Below are 26,948 nucleotides of genomic sequence, written 5' to 3'. Positions count from 1 at the left end.
ATTCACTTAGGTAGTACTTTGCTTAGCACCTTAACTGAGCTACAATAAACCGATTAATTTAGGTTAGTAAGCAGCTGCTGAAGAAGCAGCTAATACAACAGAAAAGCAATGGCAAGAAAAAAAGCAACTCCCAAAATATAAATATAATATAAATTAATAATATTAATCAATGAACGAAAAAGAAATTCTTTCTTACCCTTCCTACTAGTACAGGATCTGGTCCTGTATACTCTTCTATAACAAAGAACTGATTCCACACCCAGCCTCTTTTTGAACGATGCAGAACTTGTCCTTCTTTTCCTTTTTCATGGTGACCATGAAGTGATGGCCTTGTGTGGTTCAGTTTTTCTGCAGTTATGGCATGGCTGTAATATAGCATGCCCAGGCAGATAAGAGCGGCATGTAAACAATTGTCCTCCTTCATTTTTGGTTATTTTGTAGGCACAGGAGTATCCAAGAATCTACCCCTTCCACCTTGGAAGTCAAAAAGTTTGGGGCTACTGAAAAGTTTCAAATAAAACGTTCTGCACATAGGATGCCACCACACATTAAACACATCACTTTAATGCTCTGCAGCTTCCCAATTTAATTCCTGAAAGAAAGTAAAAAGGAGAAGATTGTCAGTTCTTTTACATCTTTGAGGTGTAATAATTTTTTCATTAAGCAAAATCAAACTAGGACCACCTTGGGAAATTTCAAGGTAAGAATAAGATTAAAATATATTAATAACTCTGAAATACTGAGTAATGAGCATATTTGGTGTTTTGTTACATGCAACTGCCGCCTTATAATTTATGTCTCCTGACTTGCTGGTTAGGGCACTCATTTGGAAGTGGAAAGATAGAGACTCATATTCTCTCATGATCCTTCCAAATGGATTTAGCCCAAGATGCAAGGTAACTCTAGAAATACCTAATTTATATCTAAGCCCTCTTTGGAGCTTAGATATAAGCCTTAGATATAAGCCGTTAAGCCATAGGTTTAGCTAGAAGATAGATACCAAGATACTTGCTTATCAAGAACGGAACATTTCTACACATGCCTGGAAAAAAGGCCTTTTCATGACCAACAGATTTTCGTGCTGAAAATAACTACCTATGTTTTTCTGGGCAGGAGCAGTGGCTGACAGAACTTCGAGGACCTACATTTTGGATTTAGACCCTTGAAGTAGCCCTTCTACCACCCTCTGAGGATCAAGTCATCAAAGCGGAGAAGCAGCAATGATTGCCAATTCTGCTGTCTTTGTGCTGGTGACGATAAATGCCACAAACCAATAAAAAGATATTCAGATACTTTTGATAATATAACAATTGATTGGGCTATTTATTCCTACTTTCCCTGTGATTTAAATTACCAGAATTATATTGATTTCTTACTTTCTAATAATTCTTAAAACACTAAGTCAGAATTAATATTTGAAGAAGAAATTATAGAACATAGTGAAACCTGAACTAAGGTCTATACTTCCAGCAGCTAACAATCTATCATATGGGCCACTTGTGACTTATCCCTGGGGTTTCCAGTATATTCTCCTTGAATCTTTACAGAAAAACCAATTTTTACAAGGTCCCTACGATGTTTGTTTCAGCTTCCAGTGTAATTCACTTTACTCTTCTGCAAGATACTAATAAAACACTCAATGCTATATTCATACAGGCATATATATAAATATATGGTACCATCTTCTTTAAAAGAGTAATTTTTTTATGAGAAATAAGGAGATCTTACACACAGCATTTGTAGCAGAGAAAATGTGAATATAGGGAAAAGCTTGAACCTACATCACATTCTATAACTGCAGCAACAGGTAAACATCTGACTAGTACTAAACCCACTCATCTTGGGATGTCTTTCTCAAATCCTAAGCAGTCATGTCCTCCCATCCACGTCCGTTTGCACAGTTACATACAAATACACACCCAATGTTGACAGACAAGGGTTAGTAAATAAGTAATTCATAAATAAGGAATGAAATATTTGGGTTTATTTCCTCAAAAAAAAAAGATTAGTTTTTATTTTTATTTTATTGAAAACTGAAATCACCTCAATTACACCACCACAATGGCTCCAGCATAATGAATTAGTCATACATATAAATGCAAATGCAATCTGGCTTCCCTGAGCATATGTATTAAGTACAACATTTGGTTTATCCATTCAATTTTTTACTATTGTTATAGGATGTCACATCACAGATGACTCATACCAGCATGGCAGACATGAAAAAGAAAACAATCTTTATTATTTTGGTCAGAAAAATGCTTTTATTCTGACACAATATATGTGTGTGAAATGTGGAGCTTTAGGTCTGTGGTTTTAAAGCTTATTTCATATCCCCATTTTGTTGAGGGGTAAAAATAAGGTAGGGCTTAAAGGACCTGAAAACTGAGATTTAACCTATTTTGGAAGTGGCTTAAATATGAAAGGCCTTTCAACACTAGTTATTATAGTGGCTTTCTATGATAATAGTTAATTCTAAAAAGAAAGGATACTTTTTCCCCCCCCCAGTTTTGCAGAGAAAAAAAAGAAAACTGAAGCCCCTAGTACGCAGTATTTACTTGCCAAACTTCACTATCATTTAACTTTATTAAACCATAGCAAGCCTTTTTAAATACAATTCAATTTCAAATTCCCTACTCATCCCGCAGATGTAAAATGAGTTATTCTGTCCTGTTTAGTAAACACCTGTGGATTTACATCTTTATGGCAGGTGTAAATTTCACCCCACAGCAAGTAGCCTCTGAGGTTACCTCTTTTGGCTGCTTTGTCTACAGAAATTTATTGATGTAACCAAATTCTACATATTAAAGCTAGTTCTGCCTGCTTCATAATTGCATTCAGTTAATCAATGATACTGCTGTTTCAGGTATAGTTTGCTATGGAGTGTCCTTTGAGCCAAATAGTCTTCAGTGCCATGCCCAGTATAACTAATTACGCTGGACAAGTACATTTGCTATAGGAATCTATAGCATGTTACTCATGTGCAGCAGTTAGAGGTGCTCAGGCTCTTGGACTGGTAAATGGGGCCTACATGCTCCAAATAGAAATGAAATAGGAAGGTACGCCTAGACAGCTGTGCATTTTTAAATCTGCTGTGAAAAAAAATGCAAGTAAACTGTTTACATTAATAGATTTTGGATGCGTTTGAAAATTAAACTCACTGATAATTATTCTTCATTAACATCACATAATGATCTCAACAACAAAAATAAGTAAACAAATATGACCATTATTCCCAAACTTCTCAATACTGTTATGTAAATCAGTAAACACTTTATGAAGATGCTTAACAATAATGGAAGAGCCAAGCTGATACATACACTGCTTATTATCAGCTACTCAAGTGTGAAGAGCTGGAAACAAAATATTAATCACACATCCATGCTTAATTTACTGATCAAGATTTAAAGCAAATTTTGCTACCTTTTGTTTTATCCTCTGCATATACATGTATAGAGAGAAAGCAATAAGGCTACACATCTTCAAGATAAAACTATTATCTCTCATCCGCTACTTCGGCTAAAAAAATAAAATCACGAAGGCTGTTTATGGTAATTGCTTCTGGTTTGAGTTATAATGTGACTCCATGCTAGTAATACCAACTTGGCTCTTTAGTAAGTGACCTACTGCTAGATAGGCTGCAATTAAAGCTAGAGCTGCAGGCAATAAGGTCTCCCTGGCCTCCTCGTGCCCCTCTTGCCTTCTCCCTTCCTGAAGTTCGTACTCTCTGTTCAGTTACATAGTGGTTGCCAGAGCGGTAAGCTCTCTGACTCCTATCGGCATAAGAAAAACTAATAGAATAAATCAACAGGGTTCCACTGACGTCTATGAAATTATTTAAATTCAAAACAGCTACAGTTTGGCTTTTTATTTATAAACTACTTCCTTCCTAAAAGGCAAGATACAGAAGATGCTCTTACGTTAAAGGTAAAATAAACTTCATTAAAAAAACAAAGCAGTATTATTAACAAGTCTTTTTTTTTCTTTCTTTCTTTTCCAAAGCAAGCTACTTAAAACCTTTCACACATTTTAATGTCAACTTAGCTGCTGAAAGCTTACGGTTTCCTACTTCTTCAAGCAGAAGAAGTAGGAAAAACAGCTAAACAATTTATAAAGCAATTCCTTTTCTCTTGTGGAAAAATACCTCATAATCCTGTAAGCATGGAATACAGATCTGAGGATGGCCATTGCTGCAGCTGACTGGACTGCTGCTCTGGTGAGTGCCTGCAAATTCTCTGTGTGCAGCACTTTCATTCAGGCACTGCGCAACACTAGACAGATAGTGAACTGTCAGAATCATTTGCTGTGAACATTTCCAGCCTTTTTTTAAAAAAATCACAATCTTGGAGATATCCTTAACATTATTGTGATTTCTGCACATAGATTCTATTCCTCAACTACAGCAAAGCAAATGTCAGTGGGCAGTTAACCAAACTGCAACATCCTGATTTTTTTTATTGTTGCTTAGAATTGCACAACATATAATTTTGAAATCCCAAGTTTTCCTAAGAACTCTGTAAAAAAATCTGCTTCCCGCTTCCTTAAATATAGTGGATGCCAGGTTTGAATGAAGGTGGACTTTTTCTCAACAGGAAGAATGCCATTAACATATTTTAACTGCATACAAACAAATGATGGCAATTTTGGTACTGAATAATAGGTCTGGAGTTAACCAGCCTCCACACATGATCAAATCACCATCAGAGAGGCACATGAACACAATGAGATTCCCAAATGCTGCCCACATAAGTTGATCAGTTGAGGTATGCAGGACTGAGAAATGTTAAACCAATATCTAGTCCGCATTTTTGAAAAAGAACATACACGGTGAGGTGTATACACAAAATGTTTACAGGGAAATAGAATATCTCCCTAAATAACTGTGAGAACATGCCTTCAGGGCACTTCTAGCTACATAGATAATATGTCTGTTTTGTACTTGTAGTTGCTACTTAGTCCTGGAAATGCAAAGCTAATAAGTTTCAATTTTAACATAAGAAAAGTCTGTTTTCTACCGTTAGGAATGAAAATCCATCAATATTCCTAAATGGAAATATGCTATTCAACTAATTAAGAACACATCTATCATAAACCTGGAAAAGGACATAACCATGCCCACAGACTACGGCATGGAGTAGAGCCAGGGTCTTGACTGCTCCACAGCCCATCAACTCCGCTCTCCCTGAGCACCTCGCACTGAGCCGGCGACGCGCACAGACTCTCGACGTGCGGCACAGCGCAGTAGGGAGGTGGTGGTATGGGCTTATCCCTCCTCTGGTGGGCTAATCTAAAAAGTTAGTCTGCTCTACAAAACTTCACACACAAATTTGAATGAGTGCTCATAGATGACTAATAGACAAAAATAAAGAGCCAGCAAAGACTATTTTAATGACAAGACCAGTCGCGGAAGTGAAGTCTGGCCAATTTTGAATTTCTTTCTTTTTCTTTACAGCAAAAATAATCCCAAACATTCATGCTGACTTCCTGTGTGCTATTAAATGACCATATGCCAAACTATAATAGACTAAACAATTTTTCTGATTTGTCTAGGCCATAACTTCTGGATGCTACATTAAAATAGCAATTGTTCTCAGGAATACACTTGGCAGAGAGCACTCAAAAGCACAGTGTAGCAATATAATAATGGATGATTATGTTCTGAAATGTTTTGCGAAAGTATCAAGTAAATATAGCAAACTCCCAGTCCAAATGAGGTTTTAGCTGTAATTAGAATTAGCTGAAAAGAGGAATGATTTATTTTACAATAATTTTATCGTCAGACAAGGAAATGAATAGTTTTTTAATGACAGAATAAATATTGGATCATATTAGTTCTGGAGTTAAGAGTGCCTGAGTTTTGGGCATGAGGCCGGAGCAGTGGGCACAGCTGGCTGAGCCCCCCGCTGCCCGTGGAGGCAGGGAGGGACCTGCCGCGGCCAGGCAATGCACCCAGCTTTGCAGGGGCCTCTCCTCCGTGTAGTCAGGCAGAGCAAAGCTAACAAGAACCTGGGCATTTTTTCTGCTTTTGGGATAGGGCTGTTGTGAGCAGCCTCCAAGCTCATACTCCATGGTGTAACTCAAATGGTTAACTAAGAGTCTCTTTCTTCCTTGAATACTGTCTTCGGGTCATGAAATATGAGCAGTTCACATGGAAAGAAGGCAGGAAAAAGATTTCCAGATCAAATTTCCAGATCAAATCATCAGTCGAGTCCCACTGAGCCCACACTGGCTAATCTTTAGGGCATACCATGAATTTAACTGCTTTGGGAATTTTTAATAAAATACATGAATTGAGGAATGTGGAAAAGTTCTGTGCACAACTGTTTTGCTACTCGTGTGCACTGGTGAATGTAGGCATAGCAGTGTGAATGCAGGAGTTCAGTCTGGCATGTATTTTTATCCTCTTCTAGACTGTTGTATTCAAATACCTGATGCCTAAGTGTTTTGAAGAAATTTATATAAATTAATATGAAAATATAGTTCTTGCTGCAGAAAGCTGTTCAGCCCTAACCTGTACGTTTCACACATCCCGATAACCTAACATTTTGTTTTAATTTAATTTTTTCCTGTTTAACAAAATTTTGTTCTTTTCCTTGACTCATTTCAAGATAACGGTACATAAAAGTAAACAAATAGCCTGGTCCCTTTTGTTTATGAAGCAAGATAAAATACCAAGGAATCAGTACCTTCCACATTTAACTTAATACTCTCAACTACTTTTTGGTTTTAAACTGTTCTGCATTATCAGACCAATCTTTCAATAGTTTTTAGCTTAGACTCACTGTACAACATACTTGTGGAAAATAAGGCATCTGATTTTATTTACGTGAAATAATGTTATGCAACGCATCAAGATCTGCTGTTCAGCATATCTAGTTTGCATGACACATATAGCAAAGCCAGTTCTTAAAAAATAAATCTTTTAGTCCTGAAAAATGCCAAACTTTCTGAGAGATTCTAGGTACCCTAAATGTGGACAAGACCAGAATTAGGATTATTGCATTTTTCCACTGGAACTAGAGCATGCCTGAATTTTCCTTGATAGAGCTGCCTATATGATATGCAGAACTGAGGAAGGTGCAACATTGGTGTATCATCATTTGCAAGGTCTACTTTAAATGGAACGAGCTGAACTGGAGGATGAGACAATATCAGCTTTTTTTAACTTTCAGCTGCCCCCCAGCAGTTAAGGGCTTTATGCATGTCTTTCTAGTTAGGAAATCATCCCATTAGGAGATGAATTTTTCCTTCCTCAGATGAACGTCTTCTCCCAGGGCAGCATTGGGACATAGAGCTCTATTCATACACCAGCAGAGTTCCCTCTCCAGGTGCCAGGACCATGGTCCTTACTCATCACATACAAAATAGGAAAATTAAAAACTAAAGGACTCCATACCCAGCAAACTGACTTTATGAATATGACTAACCCCATTAAACTAGTCATGTATACATGTATCTACTGGGAATCAAGCATTAAAGGCCCATATGCAGTAGTCTAAAGTAAAACATTTTGTCAAAATGACAAGAGCTCTGATCTTTGATACAGGAAAAGATTTTCATGCTGTATATGTAACTGGTAAATCTCATTTTTCCCTATGTGTAATTCTAAAACAGACCACCAGCAACTAACTCCCTGTGAGCCCTTCTGAAACACTGAATCTCTCTTCTTGTTGAAGCATATTCCAGGTCTCACTGGAGTGAACAGCAAGTAACCCTCAACTGAATGCAAATTGATATAAAGTCTTTTGTGTCATTCACAAAACATAATTAGTCTTATGAGACAGAAGTATTTAATCCAGAAAAGGAAATTTTTCATTTTAAAGATACTTGGGGAAAAAAAATTCTCTTTGTTATACCACTGAATAATGAGACCCTCGCACTCCCCCAATTCACATTCTGCTGTTTTGCATGGGAGACTGAGGCAATTGTAATCTGAGGTTGCAGTTCTGCAGAGCTAAGTAGATATATAACTTTACATATGGTGTGCAAACAGCCAAGATTCTAGGGGTATCCTACAACAGAGGGATTCTAGGTCATGGCAAGATTTGTATGTACTAAATACATAAATACAATCTTTACAGAACTGGCGATTTTCACCTTTAACAATAGAAGTTGCCTTAAAAATGCTAAGTAAGTTTTATAGAATCCTATTCTGAGTTCTGTAGAATCCTATGAAAGGAAATCTTAATCCTTTGCAATTTTAAATTATGTTTTATAGCACTGTATTGGATTAGTGAGATGTTTAAAGCCAATAATCCCCCGCTGCTCCAAAGAATAGTTTTTTTAAATGTAGCCATATTTTCCTGTAGCAGCTTTGACACTCAGTATTAGGAAACCATAGACAAAACCATAAAATGATGGCTCTTTGAAAAGAGAAGTCATTTTGCAGGAAAGAGGAAGAAAAATAACCTCCTGACTAATATGATTTGATATACCTTTCAGTATCCACCTCTGAAATCATCATGGAAGGAAAGTATTTTCACCAGGCTTTGATTTAATTTGTACTCATTCAAGAAGAGTGAAATTGCCACTTGGTGTATCTCATACAAAGCAGTAGAAAGTAGGAAGACAACTTAGTACATTTTGAAGTGAATGACATAGAAATAAGCCTGAGAGTGTGATATTAAAAGGCTTGGGAAATGAAAAATGGCTGTAAACAGAGTTTTTTACATTTACTTGCTGCCCTGGGGAGATCCACTTAAGATAAATGTGACAGAGGCTGTCTGTTTTTAAGCATAAACTCTACAGGAAAACAACTAGCATAAGAAAGGTAGTCTTATTAAAGAACATGGTGATTGATAGAGTCATTTGAAGTAATGACTAAGCTCTTGGTAGAGTTTATTTTAAATAGTAAATGTGTTCTTGTGCATCTCAGACAAACTGGAATTCTTATAATTTCCTGTATACTCAAAGGCCAATATAGCTGCAGCCTATGTCCATGCTAGTTTCAATATAGTTTGCTGTTAAGTAAGTGGCTATAAATGACACCCTGAGGAGGAAGTAAATGACAACTAAAGTCAACTTACGTCCAACTACTAATGCTGTACTTACATGCTAAGCCAATCCTGAATATTTTTTTTCTCTAAGAATTTATACTTATGAATGGCTAAATAACACTTGTGCTGTGACTGACGGTCTTTTTGGTTTGTGCCAAAAATGAGACAGAAAGTCAAGATCAAAGAGTGATAAAACCTATCAAAAACTAACGACTCCAGGCAAGCCTATTCAGCTACGAAACCAAATCAGAGAGAATTCCGACAAGCAATCCATTTCTGTTCTGATTTATAATCTTTTGCTGAAGGGCTGACAACCTCCATGCAATCAGAAATCTAAACTCAATCTGTGGTATTGTACTTACAACTTCATTTCTAGCGGCAGCTTCAGCAGTGCTGCTGAAATGCCAAACTATCAGAGCATCTTGTGTGGTCTTTATAAAACCAATGTGTTCCTCTACAAAACTACTACTGGATCCCCTGGTCCCTGTCAATTTGGCCTTTCTCAAGTAGGAAAGTTTCTGATAAAAGATTGCCACTTCGGAAGCACATGCAAGCCACCCCGACAGCAGTTTGTTAAGTCCAGCAACCATTGTGACTCTCATTTAAAGAGATTCACATAATTAGATTCTCTGTAATACTTATCTTTATAAAACTTGACAAGTTAGTCAGTTACTAAGAGCCTCTTTTTCAAACACATTTGCTAGATAAAGAAAGGTGAGAGCGAAATTTCTAATCAAAGAGCCTTCTCCCTTTCTCAGCTTTCTTGGAGCTGCAGAGGGAAGAGTTCAGATCCTTCAGCCATGCACACGTAAGGTTCTTTTTGATAGTTTGCTTAACTGTTCCAGTTTAGTGCAAATTTCTTCCATAAAGAGCATAAAAGCCACTTTGAGATTTTTTTAATGAAAAATTGAATCAATAATTAATTTTTTCATAGGCAGAGATTGTCTGTGAAGAGACCTATTTTTGCTTGATAGCATGAGATAATAACATTAGAATATTCAAACACATTTCTAATACAGCGTCAATTGCTCTAATAAAGGAGACCATCACTGTTTAAGTACCTAATGGGAGGCTACAGTTCAAAGGACCAAACCTGCAAATTTAAATTACTATTTACAATCCATTAAATCACAAGATTATAATTCAAACAATATTTGCAGAAGTATCTTCTGAGATGTCTTGTTGTAAGTAGTCATTATGAAATATTTCCATTTAACTTAAAAAACAAACACACAAACAAACACAAAGAAAACATTAGATACAACCTTCCCTTTGGCTTCCTGCGCAGCCTGACCTGTTCTGAGTGCAAAACAGAGGAACTATCTGTATTTTCAGTGTTCCAAAGCTATAAGGACTAAGACATAATTCCCAATATTATGATACAAAACCAAAAATGCAACAAGAGGTGCTAAGGTGATGCAATTAGATACTAAGCATATAAATAACATAAAAAAGACAGGCTTGTCAGCTTGCAATTAAAATTTGTTTTTCATGCAAATGATACATTTGCAAAAAAGGGCAAATGATTCAGTATATTTTGCACAAACATAGTTCATTTTGAGTTAAACCTGTTCATTACGTATTTCTAACTGATCATATGAAAAACTAATACATCCCAGAGATTACGGATTGGCACTATTTCTGACCTGTAATTACAGATGACTGCAACAAAACACTTCATTTCTATTCTTCTGATAGAAACCATTAACAACAATAGTTTTAAGGCAGTGCCTTGCTACAGTTGAAACCATGTTTGATGCCATGGTATCCTGCAGAAGAGGCAAAATTTAAATACCTTGAACCTGTAGCTGTTCTTGCATAAAAGCCCTAGTTTCAGAAACTGATGTTCCACAGAAAGCTCGTCAGGGGAAATTGGCAATAATGGGCATTTGTTTAATTAGCGTTATTCATAGCTGAAACTATGAATCAGCTATAAATAAATACACTGTGGAAGTGCATTATATGTTTTGGAGATATAAATACTCTACCTTTTGCTACCATTTCTCTGATGGCAAGGGCAAGTCTTGACCTTAAGAGTGCAATAATTAGGACTTCTGGCATATATCTGCATCTTAGATCAGCAGTCTTATAGTTCTGCATCTTAGATTGCCAATGTCTTTTTTAACCAACAGGACAGTGTAAAAGTACTTGAGTATGAACGAATGTGTGTACAGTCAGGTAAAGCTTTAGCTTCCAAATCAATAAAAGATAGTTTTCTCCCTAATGAAGACCCATGAAGTATTACTTAAAAATGAGCTTGTGAAAAAGAAAGAGGAAAACAACCTGACACTTGGTAGAACTGCTGGATTGATAACAGTGTAATTTTGGGATGGAATGACCTCAATATGAGACAAGTACGGGGGAAAGAATTTATATTCATAGCAGAAAAATAGAGGCCAATAACAATGTTAAAAAGAATTAACATACATATATATATATATACACACATACATATATATAAAAGATGGAAAGCTTCAGCCAAAAGAATAGGATTAGGCTTTTTTTTTTTCCACATTAAATATACCCTTACATTCAGCATATTTTCTACCAAAATGTTCTTTTAAAAAAGTTGCTAGGGTGATATCACTATTTCAATCCAACCAATTTCCTTTGAAGTCTTCCATAATGGTAATTAAATAAATTGCTCTTGGAGTAATTATGTTTTTTCTGGAAAAGGAACTATTAGGGTAAAGAGAGATGAGAGAGTCTGTCACCAAACATAATCTTTCTAAATACATTGGTAGTTGCTACATTTATTGGAAGAAGGATGGAATACTTAGAAACTTTGGACCTTTTTAGTTTTTATAAAGGAAATGTCGACTTGACAGTTGAAATAAGAAACAAACTAAAATGACTGCTGACAGTCCTGGGAGCGCATAGAGAAAGAAAATGGAAGTTGTGTCCACAGAAAGCTTTTAGAGACCATATGTGTTAAGCCCAAGAGAGCTACAGTGAACTAGAAGCCCAAATTACCATGTTAGAAGCAACTAGCTGGTGGACAAGATGAAGGTGACTGAAAGCCCAAGACTAATGAGCAAGTGTATTGTACAAAATGGTATTCTCCATGCGAGCACAAATACATCATGTTTGCAAGAGCATGAGGCTTTGGAGACCGGGTTACTCTAGTTCGATTAAGAGGGTTCTGTGTCTGGCAATTCATCAGATCAAATACCTCTCATCTCTGTGAATTTCATCATCTTTGATACAGAGAAATGAGGCTTTCACAGTTCCATGTAATTTCCAAATACATAAATTTATGTTTCATCTGTACTTTTCCTCCTGTTTACAAGTCAGGCTAAAATTGTTAGTTGCAGTGTGCTGAGTGTACCATGAGCTTTGTTTATGTTTTTTTCTCAGATTAAGTTTTTTAACTTTGCTAAAGATTCCCCTATTTTTTGTGCAAATTTGCCATATACCTTCTAAGCAACCTGTAGCATCCACTGATTTAACCATCAGAGCAGGCTGACATAACCCTCTACCTTGTTCTATGGTCTAGTCCAGTTATCTCAGAATTCACGGAATTTAAACACAATACTAATGCTTGCTGGTTTTGTTCACGTTACAAAGAATCTGGAGTTTTTCATTTAAAAGCCTATGCAAAACTTCAGTGGGTATGTTCTTCTTTGTGTATAACACTGAATGCTCCCATCTTTCGTTTTGCTTTAGATTTCTTTGCTAAATAATATAAGGTTGCATAAGACTAACCCATATGGATTAGCATTTGAACTTCTGTGTGGTGTCTTTACAATATCACATCCAAGGATAGTGATATAGTGCTCTTCTACAATGCTAGCCCTATACTTTCTTACCACTTTGAAGACCAAAAGACGGTGTTTTCAACTCAAAAACTCACAAGAGTGAGCAAAAGGAAAAGGAATTATTTGGTACAATTTGTACTTCACCTACTATCAAAAATAGCTTCCTGGAAATCCAGTGGTCAGAGAGAATAAAGCACCAGACAAGCACCAGCTGGAGAAACTGGATCTGGGGATTCATCCAAGAACTGGGAACATCTTTCTGAACAGACAGACATTTCTTGGCCAAATGTAATGGCTGTCAGGGTAAACATTGCCTTAAAAAACTTAACATGTTTTTTTTTTAAACTCTGTGAGAATTTTGTGGATCCCTTCTGACTTAACCTTCAGTAAGTGAGCTTAGAATAAGACCAAAGAGTGATAAATATATATTATAAGCAGGAAGAACTCATTATGAAGGTCATACGCAGGCACTTATATTATGCTATGCTATTTGTAAACACAACTATAACTAAACCCAACTATAATATGTGATACAAATGATTATGTAAGAATAAGATTGCCAATATGAATGTTTACTAAATGCCTACTTAATAATGGAGTTTAATTAAATAGTGTAAAAAATAATTTTCCATGTGTAACGTGAACTTAAACTTAAAATTTCAGAGCTTTGTAAAGCCAGTAAAATGGTGTTACCACTGCTTACAACACGCCAAAGGCTGTGTGTGAAGCTAACAGCACAGGCCTCAGGGCCCATTAGGACTTGTAAGGCTTCATCAGGACTTGTTTTGGCCTGCCTGGGGCTTGGTTCTGTTTAACTTATTTGGCTGTAACAGGTTATCTAAGGACCAGGTGACTATTGCCTAATTTGTTTTGGCTTTTTGCTTAGCTTTGGATGACTGTGTGTTGCAATACAGTTGTTTTACATATATATATGTAATGAATAAATAACAATTCACTATTCTGTATAGAATGAACTATCTATGACCCCCAAATAAAATGCAACATAAAGACAAGCATGGGGTGATATAAGGAGATTTGAAAGTCCAGGTACAAGATGATGCTGGAAGCCCCAGGGCTGTAAACTGCTCACCAGGGGTCAGCTACTGGCCATTGAACAAATGCAACTTTGGAAGCTGCACAAAACCAGTTTTAGAGATAAGACAGAGAACAAAGGACCATATTCGATGTACAGACCAATGAAGAAAGTGCAAGGTGTGGAGATGTGGAGCATGTCAGCAAACATAAAAATGACTCCAGGTGGATTCTAGAGTGAGGAGGAAGAAGGAACTATCATTGTATTGCTCTGGGATGCAAGGGCCCTCCAACCCCAACCCCGCCTGAGAGGCAGCTGATGGTGAGCGTGACACCAGAAAAAAAGAGCAGATACTAGAAAGCTTGTGTGTATCACTTTTAACTGTACATAACTTGTATAAGAGCTCAACACAGATGAACGAATAATTCTTTGGTTAGACTGCTAAGACTTTACGTTAACAGTGCATTCTTGGCTTTCCATAGAAGTTTTGTTCCTTTGGCAGAAATGACCTCCACAAGCTGTAGCATAATAAACTGGTGGAGGCTTCAAGCAACCTGGTCTGAAACCTGGATGCAACACACCGGTAACTGCTCACAGGCAAAGTAGTTCAGTGGAACAAAAGACAATGCTGTCAGCCATGTGTGAGCTCATGTTAAAGGAAACGCAGTCTGTGCTGAAAGGAGGTAATAGCATGTGGGGAACAGAAGTAACCTGGATAACGACTGGGCCAACAGAGCACCAACCTAGGCTTAGGAGAGTTGGTTTCAACAGTTATTAAAAAAGCCATTACCACTCTATTCTTTGCTGGGAGGTTTTCCCACTTAAACATTTAATTGATCTTTATATTTGTTAAATGAAAGTGCTTTGTAAGTAAATCAAATCACTACAGACCTACAAGGAGAAAAAAGGTCATTCCATTTGATGGGAGGTTTCTTGAATACACAACTATTGTGTGATTCTGTTTATCCTGCAAGCAGCAAAGTAGCAGTAACCACTGGGTCACTAGCTTTTCTGTGAAAAAGCACAACACAGTCGTTGTTGAGCTTTCCTCGGAGTGAGTCATTGTGATTCACTGAAAGACTTCCCTGTGATGGGGCTGTTCTCTCCTGTGCCTTACACAGAGCAGAGAGGGAGAGAAGACAGAAGCAGTACCTTTGGACATGCAAACGGAAGAACACAGCAGTGAAGTTTGCAATTAGTACCCAGTCTTGAAATGAACAGCTCATTAGTGAGTGCTAAATGTTTGTGTAAACACGTTCCCTTTAAAAGTTAAGAGAAATATTCATCTCTCCGACATGCAGCAACTCATTCGTGTTGCCCGCAGTGAAAGTATGAAAACAGCTCAGGAGGTCAAGGGACAGTCTTTTGGATGGTTGGTTATTTTTGCTTCAGTGCAGCCTTGGTTCACAAAATATAGCTTATAGCATGAAACTAAGCCAAGATAGCCAGGAGGCCTCTCCGAGTGATCGGACTTTTGAGATTACATAATCTGTTTTTCTATTCTGGGGGGAGAGAAGAGAGAATTGGAGGCCAAGTACCCAAGTTCTCTTGTAAAAGTAGGTATAAACCTGTAAAAGTACAAGGGGATCAGATCCCAGAACCATGACTTTTCAGTATTTCAGGCTGTTGTTTCTAAAAGAATATTGTGCTCACAAACAGAACCAGAGAATACCCTGGAGGGTCAGTCCTGTATTTGATTCCAAACATTGTATTGGCTCAGACTTCCCCTTTTCTGGCCTCTCCTGTTATCCCATCGAATTCATTAGAAGGTTGTGGCTACCGGCCAAAAGAAATGGTTAATGTATCCTGGAGCCCATATTCATTGAAATACCTTCTGAGACAGGAATTTATAGCATTGCTATAATAAAACTCAGATTTCAACATTAAAGTATAAGTCTGTGTACTTGCCACACATACCAGAATTATACAGAAAATCTGAACCATGAAACCCTGAGGAAACTAGGAAAATATGTGGTAACACTTAGAAAGAGGCCATTAGGACTTGGTTACACCTTTAAGAACAACCTTAAGCAAGAGATAAATCACATGTGATGTTACACAGGTAGCAGCAATGGACCTAAAAGAAATGTCATTGAATCACAAATACTTCTTTTTGGGCACACTGAAGTATGGCAATTTTAGACTGGTCTAGAGCAGTTACTAACTTAGATAAGATGAGAATGAGTCCTGACTCTGCCCTCACTTTGCCCCTCCATGCCTCTGCCCAGCTCTGAGAAGGTTAGTTTTTTGCTTTATGTAGCCATTTAGTGTGTTCTGATCTATTCTCTTTTATATTATGTTTGTTAGTATGCATTCAAACATTATGAAATACGTGCTTTCCGTCCCAAAAGAGTACATATTAATCTTCTGCAGGAATTACAAAGCATTGCTTTTATAGACAAGAAACTGTATAGCTTTTTCCTGTAAAAGAATAGAAGTATAGACTTTGCCTAAAACCTTGGAACAAACCTTCATTTACGAGACAAGGGAATCATTTTTATTCCACTACATGAATTCACTGGGCTGCCACAGGCCAGTCATAATCTGTTATTGTTTCCCTGCAACCTTGTACTATTAATTTTTCTTTTTAATGAACTGTCCAGTCTAGTTTAGCTATGGGAACTATGATGGAGCTGCAATATAAATGGTTTATGTCATGCCTTTGTCAAAAGGCTTTCCCCTACAGCACTAGAATGTAATTGAAAAGCCATTTTAAAATAAAGTAACTGAATGGTTGCAAATGCAGGTTGTCAGGAATGAAGTGGGAAAATCCTTTGCATTACATTAGATTTTACCAATTACAACGTCTGTGACTTTATTAGTGTTTATACAGATTAGTAAAGCCACATAAATTGTATATGTTTGCATGGTTATATTAGCAAGCATTCCTGATACTGAAGCCATTTTTAAGAAGTTTGGTTAAGTATCTCAAAAGAATTAAATACACTAAATTTTGTTTTATTTTATAGCCTACAGAATATGTCCATGTTTGAGACAGCAAACTAGCTTCTGAGTAGAACTCAAGACAGTTTTTCTTGCATATGAAACCTTGAATGGCTGAGAACACAGTAATCTTTTTTATATATAGTATATACGTGCAAGACACACAATTTAGTTTTCTCTTATGTTTATTTTTTCTAGCCCTCTTATGTTTATTTTTTCTGCCCCCTTGTTCTTGGAGGCATGATGGTGTATGTTTTAATATATGCTATTATTATCATTATTATTGAAGACCAAAGAGAGCAACTAAAGGGAGCATTTATAGTTAAAGATGACAACAGTTTTCTCAATAAATTCTTATCAAAATTGTTTCTGAAAGACTTTGATTTACCTTTTGGTTCACACTTCTCACCTTTAAAATAACTATGGAAATTTTGTCAGAAATTAATTTTATCAGAACACATTTCACAACTAAATGCAAACTATTTGAAGTTGTTTGACTCACAAATAGATTGGACTTTTGGTGAGTTTTCCAGTCAACGTATCAATCTCTTAATGCCTTTTTCTCCTCTTATGGCCAGTCTCTCCTTTGCTTAGGCAAATCTCGCGCCTTGGGGGAACCTCAGGAGTTTCCTGTGACTTAGCCCAGCCAGGCTGCTCCAGCCCACAGGGCAGAGAACATTGCAGCCCAAATAGGGCTGGGATTTCCCCGAAGGCTGGGAAAATGCAGAGGTGAGTGCTTGATGACTCAGTTGTTTCAGCTTTTGAGCTGAAACAAACTTTTTGTCACTGAGACCTGAATTTCAGTTCAGGTACAAGTTAGTTGTTTCCAACAACAAACTCCACATTTCAACACAGTCAGATTTTTTCAAGGCAACAATACTTCATAGAAATAATTTTCTATTAAAAAGCAGATAGGAAAGTCTAAATTGTCCATACTATGAGGTATCGAGACTACAAGAGATAGGGCAATGTGAACATATTTCCCCACTTGATGTCTTTTAGAAGTCTTTGTAATTTATAACAAAATAATCATTAGTCTTTGGTATCTGACCAGGATATATGTCTTATAATTATTCTAACAATATTTCCAAAGGTGTTTTAGCTCAAGCAACAAAAAAGCAGAAGTAACAAATTCAGACTCTATCTCGTTACACAGACTATGTGAAATAAGACTGACACAAGCAGATGACTCCTAACATTTCACTCTCAGGCCTTACTTCAAGAACCTGAGGATTCGATGTACACTGGAGAGTCATCCTACTAAAATCAAAGCTTTTGCCCTCATATGTGAGCCTATTTCATTTAGACTACTAATATCCATCCAAAAATATATGTAATAAGCTAATCCTGCAGATATACTAGGTGTTTGCTCTGAGCTGTAGTTCTGCGGGTTGAAGCTGAGAATTCAAAACTTTGGGTCTTAATACCTATATAAAAGGCTACTTGTATAGAAGCGAAGTGAGACATGTAATACAGGATAAAGCAGGCAATTGGAGATGTAACACTTTCTGTTTAAATGTGTAGGCTTCATTAAACGTGCTAGCACTGTAGTAAGACAGGGTGATTCTAAGTAACTGAAAATTAATCTTCTTTCCACATGGCATTCATGCAGAAACAAAACTATACAGTAATTTCCTTCCAAGATCCACTTTGTACGTCAGGAATACCATTTTTCCCATTATAGTCCGGGCTTACTACATGAGAATTAAAAACAAATAATGAAAAGGATGCTATATATGAAAGAGGCAAAGTATACATTATACAACACTGATTTATATATTCAGTAAGCGAACCTAAGTTTCTCATCCTATATGAGAGGGATTTTTAAATATGGCAGTATTCTTTTTGAGGGGTCCCATGGAGCCTTTATTTGTATATAATGCTTTTCAGAGTAATATTATTGTGATGAAATGTATCAGTTTTGCCTACTTTCAGTCCCTCTAGAACTTCAGTATAGAAAATCCAAGCAGTATAGAAAGGAAACCTCTAGTCAGGATACTCCCACTTAATGAAGCTACTGGCCATCTTCCAGTGTGACTGAGTAGCCAAGCTTATGTTATAGCTCGAATGAGCTCAGTAGTGTCTTTCTGTCTGCCCTGTTGTTCTTTGTTCCATTAACAGTAGCTAAACATGAACATTTTACCTTCTCAACTCTTTGATTACCTAGATACTGTAACAGGAAATTTGCATTCCTGAACATGCACAGCTGGAAACAGTTTAAGAAAGATCCTTCAAAAGAAGAGAAGAGAATTTAAGAAGGATATTGATGCCCAGGTTTACATGATAATCAACAAAAGCGGTTCTTATTCCTCCTCTTTTGCAGGGAGGCACTTCACACTCCAAACAGAGGGAACATCCCACAGTCACTCTGCAGGAAGCTTGCTTTCAGAAATTATTTGCTTGAACTCTGAAATGTAAAAAAGTCTACGAAAATAGACACAACAGTTTCTCAGATAAGACATGAAAGAAACTTGAGTAGGGATGCAGTTTGTTAAATTCACTTATCTCATCTACTAGTGAGAGTGATGGGCCTTCAAGTTTTCCTTTAAGGTCATTCCTCATAGTCCTTTAATTTGTAAAAATTAAATCTATTTGAAAGTGTAGCTCTAAAGTCAAGAACAGGAAGAGTAGAAAGAGGCCTGAACTAAACCTTGAACTGAGATACAAGAAAATGCCAGAAGAGGCAAACTGAAACAGTGGTGAGAAAATTCACGTAACTGTGGATGGAGGGGAGACTCAGAGAAAATTAATGCATAACTAATTTAAGATATTTTTGCTATGTCTTCTTGATACCCATATATGAATGTGAAACCTAGTCAGGAAGTCTTCAGTCAAACCAAACTCTCTTTAACTTCATTGTATTGAAAAGCTGTATCTGAACAAGAATTGAGCATTGTTTGCAAAATTTGGTCCTTGTGTTCAGTGAATGACGGGATAACAATCTCACGTGCTGAGCTACAGCTCTTCCTAAGAAGCAAAGGAGCTTGCACATTTCCCACCTAAATTAAATTGAATGCTGTTGGTATCACTATCAAATACACTCTGTTTCAGCCTGATACTAATTGCTGCAGTCTACCTTAACAAGTCAGTGGATACCATAAACACATATCTTATATAGCTGTTCACAAGGATGTTTAAGTATACGGCCCATTTGGCTGCCACAAGTAAGATTATCATCATTCAAGGACATTTCCACAGAAATGAAGCATCTGTCAAGCAGGACATGAGTGCATTGAATGTAAAATCTGTGAATGAGTCAGCTAGACAAAGAGCTTTAATATCCTGGCTTTGTACCTTCTATCCTAGACAATTCAGATGGGATCATGCCTTTGATTCTGTAAAAATGATAGTATTTACACATTTATTATCTATTACATTTAATTTGTTTCTGTGTTGGTTTTAAAAAAGCAATGAATACTCCTGTAAGTAGACAATTCTCACCTCTGTGGAATCACTGGTTTCAGTAATAGCACAACTGAAAGTCACAGAGGATATGAAAAATTAAAGGCATCAGAGCAGCAGATATAAATATTTTTAGGTCTAGGGTTTCCCAAACTGCTCTATTTCCACACTTTCCAGAGCCACCTTCTCTGAAGCCTAAGGGTCACCACTAAACTCTTTTTCTAACCCAGGTCTGAGCGGTTATATTAAGCTCAGTGGTATTGCACAAAATATCAGAGAAATAAACCAAATATGAAATTAATCATTCAATCATGTAGGCTTAGAATAAGAAAAGTATGAAACTTTTTGACAGATAAAATCAAGTTGGAAGCCTAAATATTAGAAAATTTCTTGCATTTCTGTTCTTCAGTGCTACATTGTTGTGAGTTTTCAAGAGGTTCTCTGGTATTTTAAACAAGAAATTAAACAAATGTGATCCAAAAAACACACCTTATCAAACCATGCTTTACAGACTCAGAAGGATGGTCAGTGTCTTACAGCATCAGCTCTCCCAAAGTAACAATCAAGACCAATGGATAAACTCGATGATGCATGAGAAAAACTGGCTGACAGCACACATCAAGTGGGGGACTAGTCATTGAAGAAAGTCCCCTATATTGTACAAATACTGTGGACACTATAGAAAGGAGAGACTAGCTATGCATATCTGACATCACTCAGAAGATCATACATTTGGAGGTACTACTTACCTTCACCCACTGGAAACTTGTTGCCAATTTATGTAGCATGTTCCGCACATTTGAAATGCCACTTAATGAGACTATGATAACAATGCAGATGTAAGCCTTCTGTTGCCACTTATCCAGTACTTCAGCTCTGGCTGCAAAGAATGAAAAAGTTCATTTGAAATCCAATGCAACTTGGTACCATAATAAAAGAAAACTAAAGTCTAGCCTATAAACTATCACAGTAGCCTAAAGAGAGTTTAAAGACTAGCAATTAAATAATACTTATAATTCCAAGGAGAAAATTAATAAATAGTTTTTACCTTAACAGACTTACTATTGGAAGAATGTTCCCATAACTAAAATGCTGGAGGCCATATCAAAATTCCTTCACATCTTTTTCATTATCTCCTGAAAAAACAGAGTTCTATGGAAAAATCTGTTCTGGGAACATTATCCAATACAAAATACACTGTAGGGAAAAAAGTAACAGCTGCAGATACCATTAGCCACCAAGATGTGCTTTGAACATTTCCAAGTGCTCTAAAGGCATATTAGAAAATTAGTATTTTTACCATTATGATGGAGAAAGGAGTAGATTATTTTAGTAAGTAGAACTGCCACTACAGTAGGGAAAAGGTATCTAGGATAAAACATTTGAAGTAAGCAAATGAGCAAGAGCTGCCTCTGCCTGTAAGAAGTTCCCCTAAAGTTGTTTCAGTGGTTAAAATTCTTTCATAAATAGGATAGTGAGTTGAGACAGGGTGTGGAAACAAAGAGAAACCAGCTGAATCATTTCTTATAAGGTGAGGTAAGTCTTTTCTTGAATTAAATCAGTAGGTTAAGAATGCTCACAGTTTCACAGAGCAGTCCCTCATCATTCTGTGTGTTTCTGACAATGTATGCCCACACAAATAAAAAATATAGTTAATGTGATTGAATGCAAAAGAAATACTCAGTGTGAGGTATTGTTATGTACCAGGGTTTTTTTTCATAGAGGACCCTTTTGAACTAATTCACAACTCATATGAATGCATGAAAGACTAAAACTGAATAAACTTTCTCATTTTGATAATTTGTTCAATATCTTTGAAGATGACAACATCTTTACAAATGACTTTGCAGCTCAAGATTCCCTTTTGCCCAAGACATTTGCAGTTGCTTAGATAAGTATTTCTCAAAATATTCTCTTACATATTCCTATGGTCTAATTTTTTTGAGATCTGCTTTTGCTTTTAAAAGCAGCAAATACTTAATAATAGATACTACCAGTCCTCAATCTAACCTGTTACACTATTAAGCTTTTTCCTTTGCATACGCCTGACCACCAGTGAAGTGCCCATGTACATAATAATTTAACTGTCAAGTAAGGGCTCCATTTTCCAGTTACACTGCATTTAAACAGTCATCAGAGGTTACAAATCGATTTTTTTCTGTAGCACTAATCATTATTTGAGGCAAATAAATCTTCATATTAACATCAAACAAGGAGGAAAAAAACTCCTCCAGATTTTTCATGAATTTTCATGAAAAACATGATTTAAGACTGCTGAATGATTTCCATCATTATTGTAGCACAAGAAATAGTTTAGCTGATTAACTGATTGATAGGTATCAGATACTACTTTTACTGCATATTATGTTTTTATTTTCTTATTTTCTGCTGCAGTTGAATATAGCTTCAATAGTAAGTTTCTACTAACTCTATAACCTTCACAAAAGCCAAAAGAAAAACAACTGCTGTATTTACAGAAGGCTGTTTCAAAGTCCTATTATAATTACAAGAAAACTAAAAAAACCCATCCATTAAACAGTTCCAATGCTCCAAATAGATTTGACACAGTGGCACTTTAAATCAAATCTCCTAACAAGATTTTTTTTTTTTTTTTCGTAAAATAAGCTGTGGCTTCAGAGTCGGTTTATACAAAGTGACAACTCGAACCATTTTGAAATGTTGCTAGTTAGAGGGGAAAAAAAACCCCAAACCCATTGTCACTATGGTAATTATTTCACAATGCCTGATGTTAAATGGGCAGTCCTGTGGCCTAAGAAGCAGCTGAATCCTGCATTGTCCTTCAATGATAAAAAGATTTGAAAGTCTGAAAAGCAGAGGAACAGAATCTCACAGCTTCTTAGACTTCACTCTGAAAGGGCCATTGTAACATCATCATAAATCCTGGGCTCCCCAGGCACTTGACAACTAAAGCAGTGGACAATAGAATTCTTGTGTTGAACAAAACACTCCTTGTCTGCCAAAGGGCTTATCTGCTTCATTTACAAATGTCTTTCATTGTACCAAAATAATTCCCTATTAGAAAAACTATTAGGAACAGAACTAAATAAATATTCACAGCTTTGTGGTCTGTTTGACAAAATGAATAAACTAATACAATCAAGGAGCATGCAAAATATAAGATTTAAATCAAGGAAACCCAAACCAACCCCAAACATCTATTTATTTTCCTCTCTTCATTTTCCCTTTTCCTGATTGCAGGGAATTATACTGAACACACATTGGTCTCTGTAAAAAAGACCTAGGTACATTACCCTCACTAAAAGAGATGAAAAATATTAGAAATCTGCAAAGATCTCGGATTGGAGCAAAATTGTATCCAATGTGCTTTTAAAGTTAAATATTTCCAGAAGAGCAATTACAGAAATAAACTTGGAAACATATCTGAGCGTTTAATGAAATAGAGACAAAATACTCACAATTTAAACTGTGGATTTATAACTACATATGTTTAGGTCCTTATTACTGAGAGATACAAAGGCATTAGGGATCAGTTTCTGAAATGAAATGGTTGTCAGATTATTGCAACTTTTTTCAAGCCCAATGAAAATTCTGGCTGCTTTCACAGAAATCAGTGAAGGAGACTAAAATATTCCAAATATATATATATGTGCAACTTCAAAAAGCATTTCTAACATAGTCAGAATTCCATTGCATCAGGTTTCCACATAAACGGTTATTCGATTACAATTTACTAGAAAAGTGCTTATGGAAAAACAATTTACACCATACACAATTATTAAGTAAAAACCCTACCAAACTAAAGTATTATGCAAGCAAACGAGTACTGACCATATTCAAAGTGCCAGAGTAGTCTGTATGGCTGAAATAAAACCTGAAGAAGTTGAAACTTCTTGACTGAATTATCATTCATAAACTACCTATTCAAATCCAATATGGAAACAATGTTTTTACACAGCCCAGGCAAATGGGCTGAGTGGCTGAATAGCTTTTTTTTCCCCTAATTATTACAAGCCTACAAAACATACAGGTATTTCTAACCTGCATGTTAAACAGATATTCAAGTGGGAAAATTAAATATTCAGAATGTACACAACAAACAACAACAATACTGTTAAAATGCATAAAAGCATCTAACAACATTTAAAACAAAAATAACACAGGTTTAAGCTCAAAATCACAAGGCAGAATCCAAGAGTTAGGAATATGTGAGCTTTCCATGGTTCTACCATGAATTTGCAGTCTGACCCTGCCACACACCACTTAACCTTGGAGCCATTTCTAAAAGTTAACAAAGGCACACCATAAAACATTTCACCTATGAAAAATGTACTAATCGGTATAAAAATCAGAGGAAGGAGGCCTGAATTAAGACCTCCCACAAGCCAGCTGAGTATCTCTACTGTTTGGGTGCAGAGCTTCACTGTTTTTTCTCTCACCTTCTCTCCTCAGTGAATAATTAACTGTTCTAAAGATATAGGTACAAGTTCTGATTTAATACAAAGTTTAAACTTGACTTCTCATATGCCATTTTTTGATGTTTTCTATTCTATGCTATGCATCGCCCAAATTCCCCTCCCTCTTGAAGCTGTATCATCTGTATAAATATAATTTGCATAAAGTTATTCTGATCATTTAGGCAATTCACTATTCAGGAATATGTCTTCAGCAAAATCTGTTTCCTGCCAGCTCTCATAGTTTTATTCTAGTTCCTACTACATGACACACAATGACACCGTATTTTTATATAGTCAGCAGTCTCTATTTAGGTATAAGAAAAATGGATCTGCACTGAAGTTTAAGTCTCTTAGTGCAAAATCGGCATTTAACCCTACTAGAGAATATATATCTGGGTGCCTTGACTAGGATGGTAGTGTCCTTGGCTTTATATAAATTGCTCCTGCGAGCTATTATCTTAGCATCTAAATAAGCTTATGCTTGGAATCACCTTCCAGGAGAATCTGTCTTTTTCCACTTACTACAGGCAGGTAAGTCAAGTAATGTAAATCCCCACACGGAGCAACAAATATAGCAGCTTAGAACGTTTATGTGAGAAGGGACCTCTGGAGGTCATCTGGTCCGACTCCACCACTGAAAGCAGCACCAATTTCAAAGTTACTTTAGGTTATTGAGGCTGTCACTTCATTAATGTTATTAGCTGAAATTAGCAGCATGACCAAGGTCTCTGTGTGGACATGAACGCTTTATGGGCTTACCATCTCATGCTGAAAGACGGTCACATGAAAAGTAACAGAACAAAAAAAAGGGCAAGAATTGCATCAGAAAGAATAAAAAGGTGTGGTGGGTTGACCCTGGCTGGACGTCAGGCACCCACCAAAGCTGCTCTATCGCTCCCCCCGCAGCTGGACAGGGAAGAGAAAATATAATGAAAGGTTCGTGGGGTGAGATAAGGACAGGGAGAGATCACTCACCAATTACCATCACGGGCAAACCAGACTCAACTTGGGAAAAATTAATTTAATTTATTACTAATCAAATCAAAGTAGGATAATGCGAAATAAAACCAAATCTTAAGGCACCTTCCTCCCACCCCTCCCTTCTTCCTAGGCTTAACTTTACTCCCAACTTTCTTTACCTCCTCCCCCACAGCAGCACAGGGGGACAGGGAATGGGGGTTGGGGTCAGTTCATCACACGTTGTCTCTGCCGCTTCATCCTCCTCAGGGGGAGGACTCCTCACTCTTCCCCTGCTCCACCATGGGGTCCCTCCCATGGAAGACAGTTCTCCACGAACTTCTCTAACATGAGTCCTTCCCATAGGCTGCAGTTCTTCACAAACTGCTCCAGCGTGGGTCCCTTCCAGGGCTGCAGTCCTTCAGGCACAGACTGCTCCAGCGTGGGTCCCCCACGGGGTCACAAGTCCTGCCAGCAAACCTGCTCCAGCGTGGGCTCCTCTGTCTCTCCATGGGGCCACAGGTGCTGCCAGGACCCTGCTCCAGCGTGGGCTTCCCACGGGGTCACAGCCTCCTTTGGGCATCCCCCTGCTCCGGTGTGGGTTCCTCCACGGGCTGCAGGTGGAGATCTGCTCCACCATGGACCTCCCTGGGCTGCAGGGGGACAGCCTGCCTCACCATGGTCTTCCTCACGGGCTGCAGGGGAATCTGCTCCGGTGCCTGGAGCATCTCCTCCCCCTCCTTCCTCACTGACCTGGGGGTCTGCAGGGTTGTTTCTCTCACATCTTCTCACTCCTCTCTCCAGCTGCAGTTGGGCAGGGTTTTTTTACCCCCTTCTTAAATATGTTAACCCAGAGGTGCTACCACTATAGCTGATGGGCTCAGCCTTGGCTAGTGGTGGGTCCATCTCGGAGCCGGCTGGCATTGGCTCTGTCGGACATAGGGGAACCTTCTAGCACCTTCTCACAGAAGCCACCTCTGTAGCCCCCCAGCTACCAAAACCTTGCCACGCAAACCCAATAAAAAGGGCAATTTGTATAATCTGCTTTACAAATACATACGCAGGCAATTACAGGGTCTATTGGCAGTTCGGGGCTAATGACTTTGATGACTGACCACATTTCAGGGTCTGGGGGACGATTGCACCACTCTGTGTGTGCTCCTGAGCACCCAGAGGACCTGCAGCAGACCTAAGGTGCAGCCCGTGTGGAGAGCAATGATAGTGGAGCGCACATTTCCCCTGCTACGGGCTGTCGCCACCACAATACTTGAACACTTTAGACTGTTTTTATTACCTCCTGATTCTGAGGTAGAAAAGTGTGAATATCTGTATTCTACAGCACAGAACTCAGTCCTGGAGAAGCTAAGTTTTCAACCTATGATTCGCCTAGGAAGCCTGTCATAAAATGAGGCTTGAAAACAGA

The 26,948-nt window shown here is 37.4% G+C and overlaps 1 protein-coding gene across 1 annotated transcript in view; it reads right to left on the bottom strand.

Annotated features, from left to right (window-relative positions):
* CDH11 (cadherin 11, type 2, OB-cadherin (osteoblast)) overlaps positions 1-26,948 on the bottom strand; it is an 83,434-nt gene that overhangs the window by 21,196 nt on the left and 35,290 nt on the right. The window contains exons 2-3 of the mRNA XM_010585158.1: positions 20,882-21,012; positions 197-592 (exon numbers count right to left, since the gene is read on the bottom strand). Coding sequence (XP_010583460.1) covers positions 197-424 — 228 coding nt within the window. The 5' untranslated portion in view covers positions 425-592; positions 20,882-21,012. The remainder of the gene's footprint in view (positions 1-196; positions 593-20,881; positions 21,013-26,948) is intronic.

Source organism: Haliaeetus leucocephalus, unplaced genomic scaffold, assembly GCF_000737465.1.
Source record: "Haliaeetus leucocephalus isolate CR32 unplaced genomic scaffold, Haliaeetus_leucocephalus-4.0 Scaffold92, whole genome shotgun sequence".
In the NCBI taxonomy this organism is placed as follows: domain Eukaryota; kingdom Metazoa; phylum Chordata; class Aves; order Accipitriformes; family Accipitridae; genus Haliaeetus; species Haliaeetus leucocephalus.
This window is presented reverse-complemented; position numbering and strand designations above follow the sequence as displayed.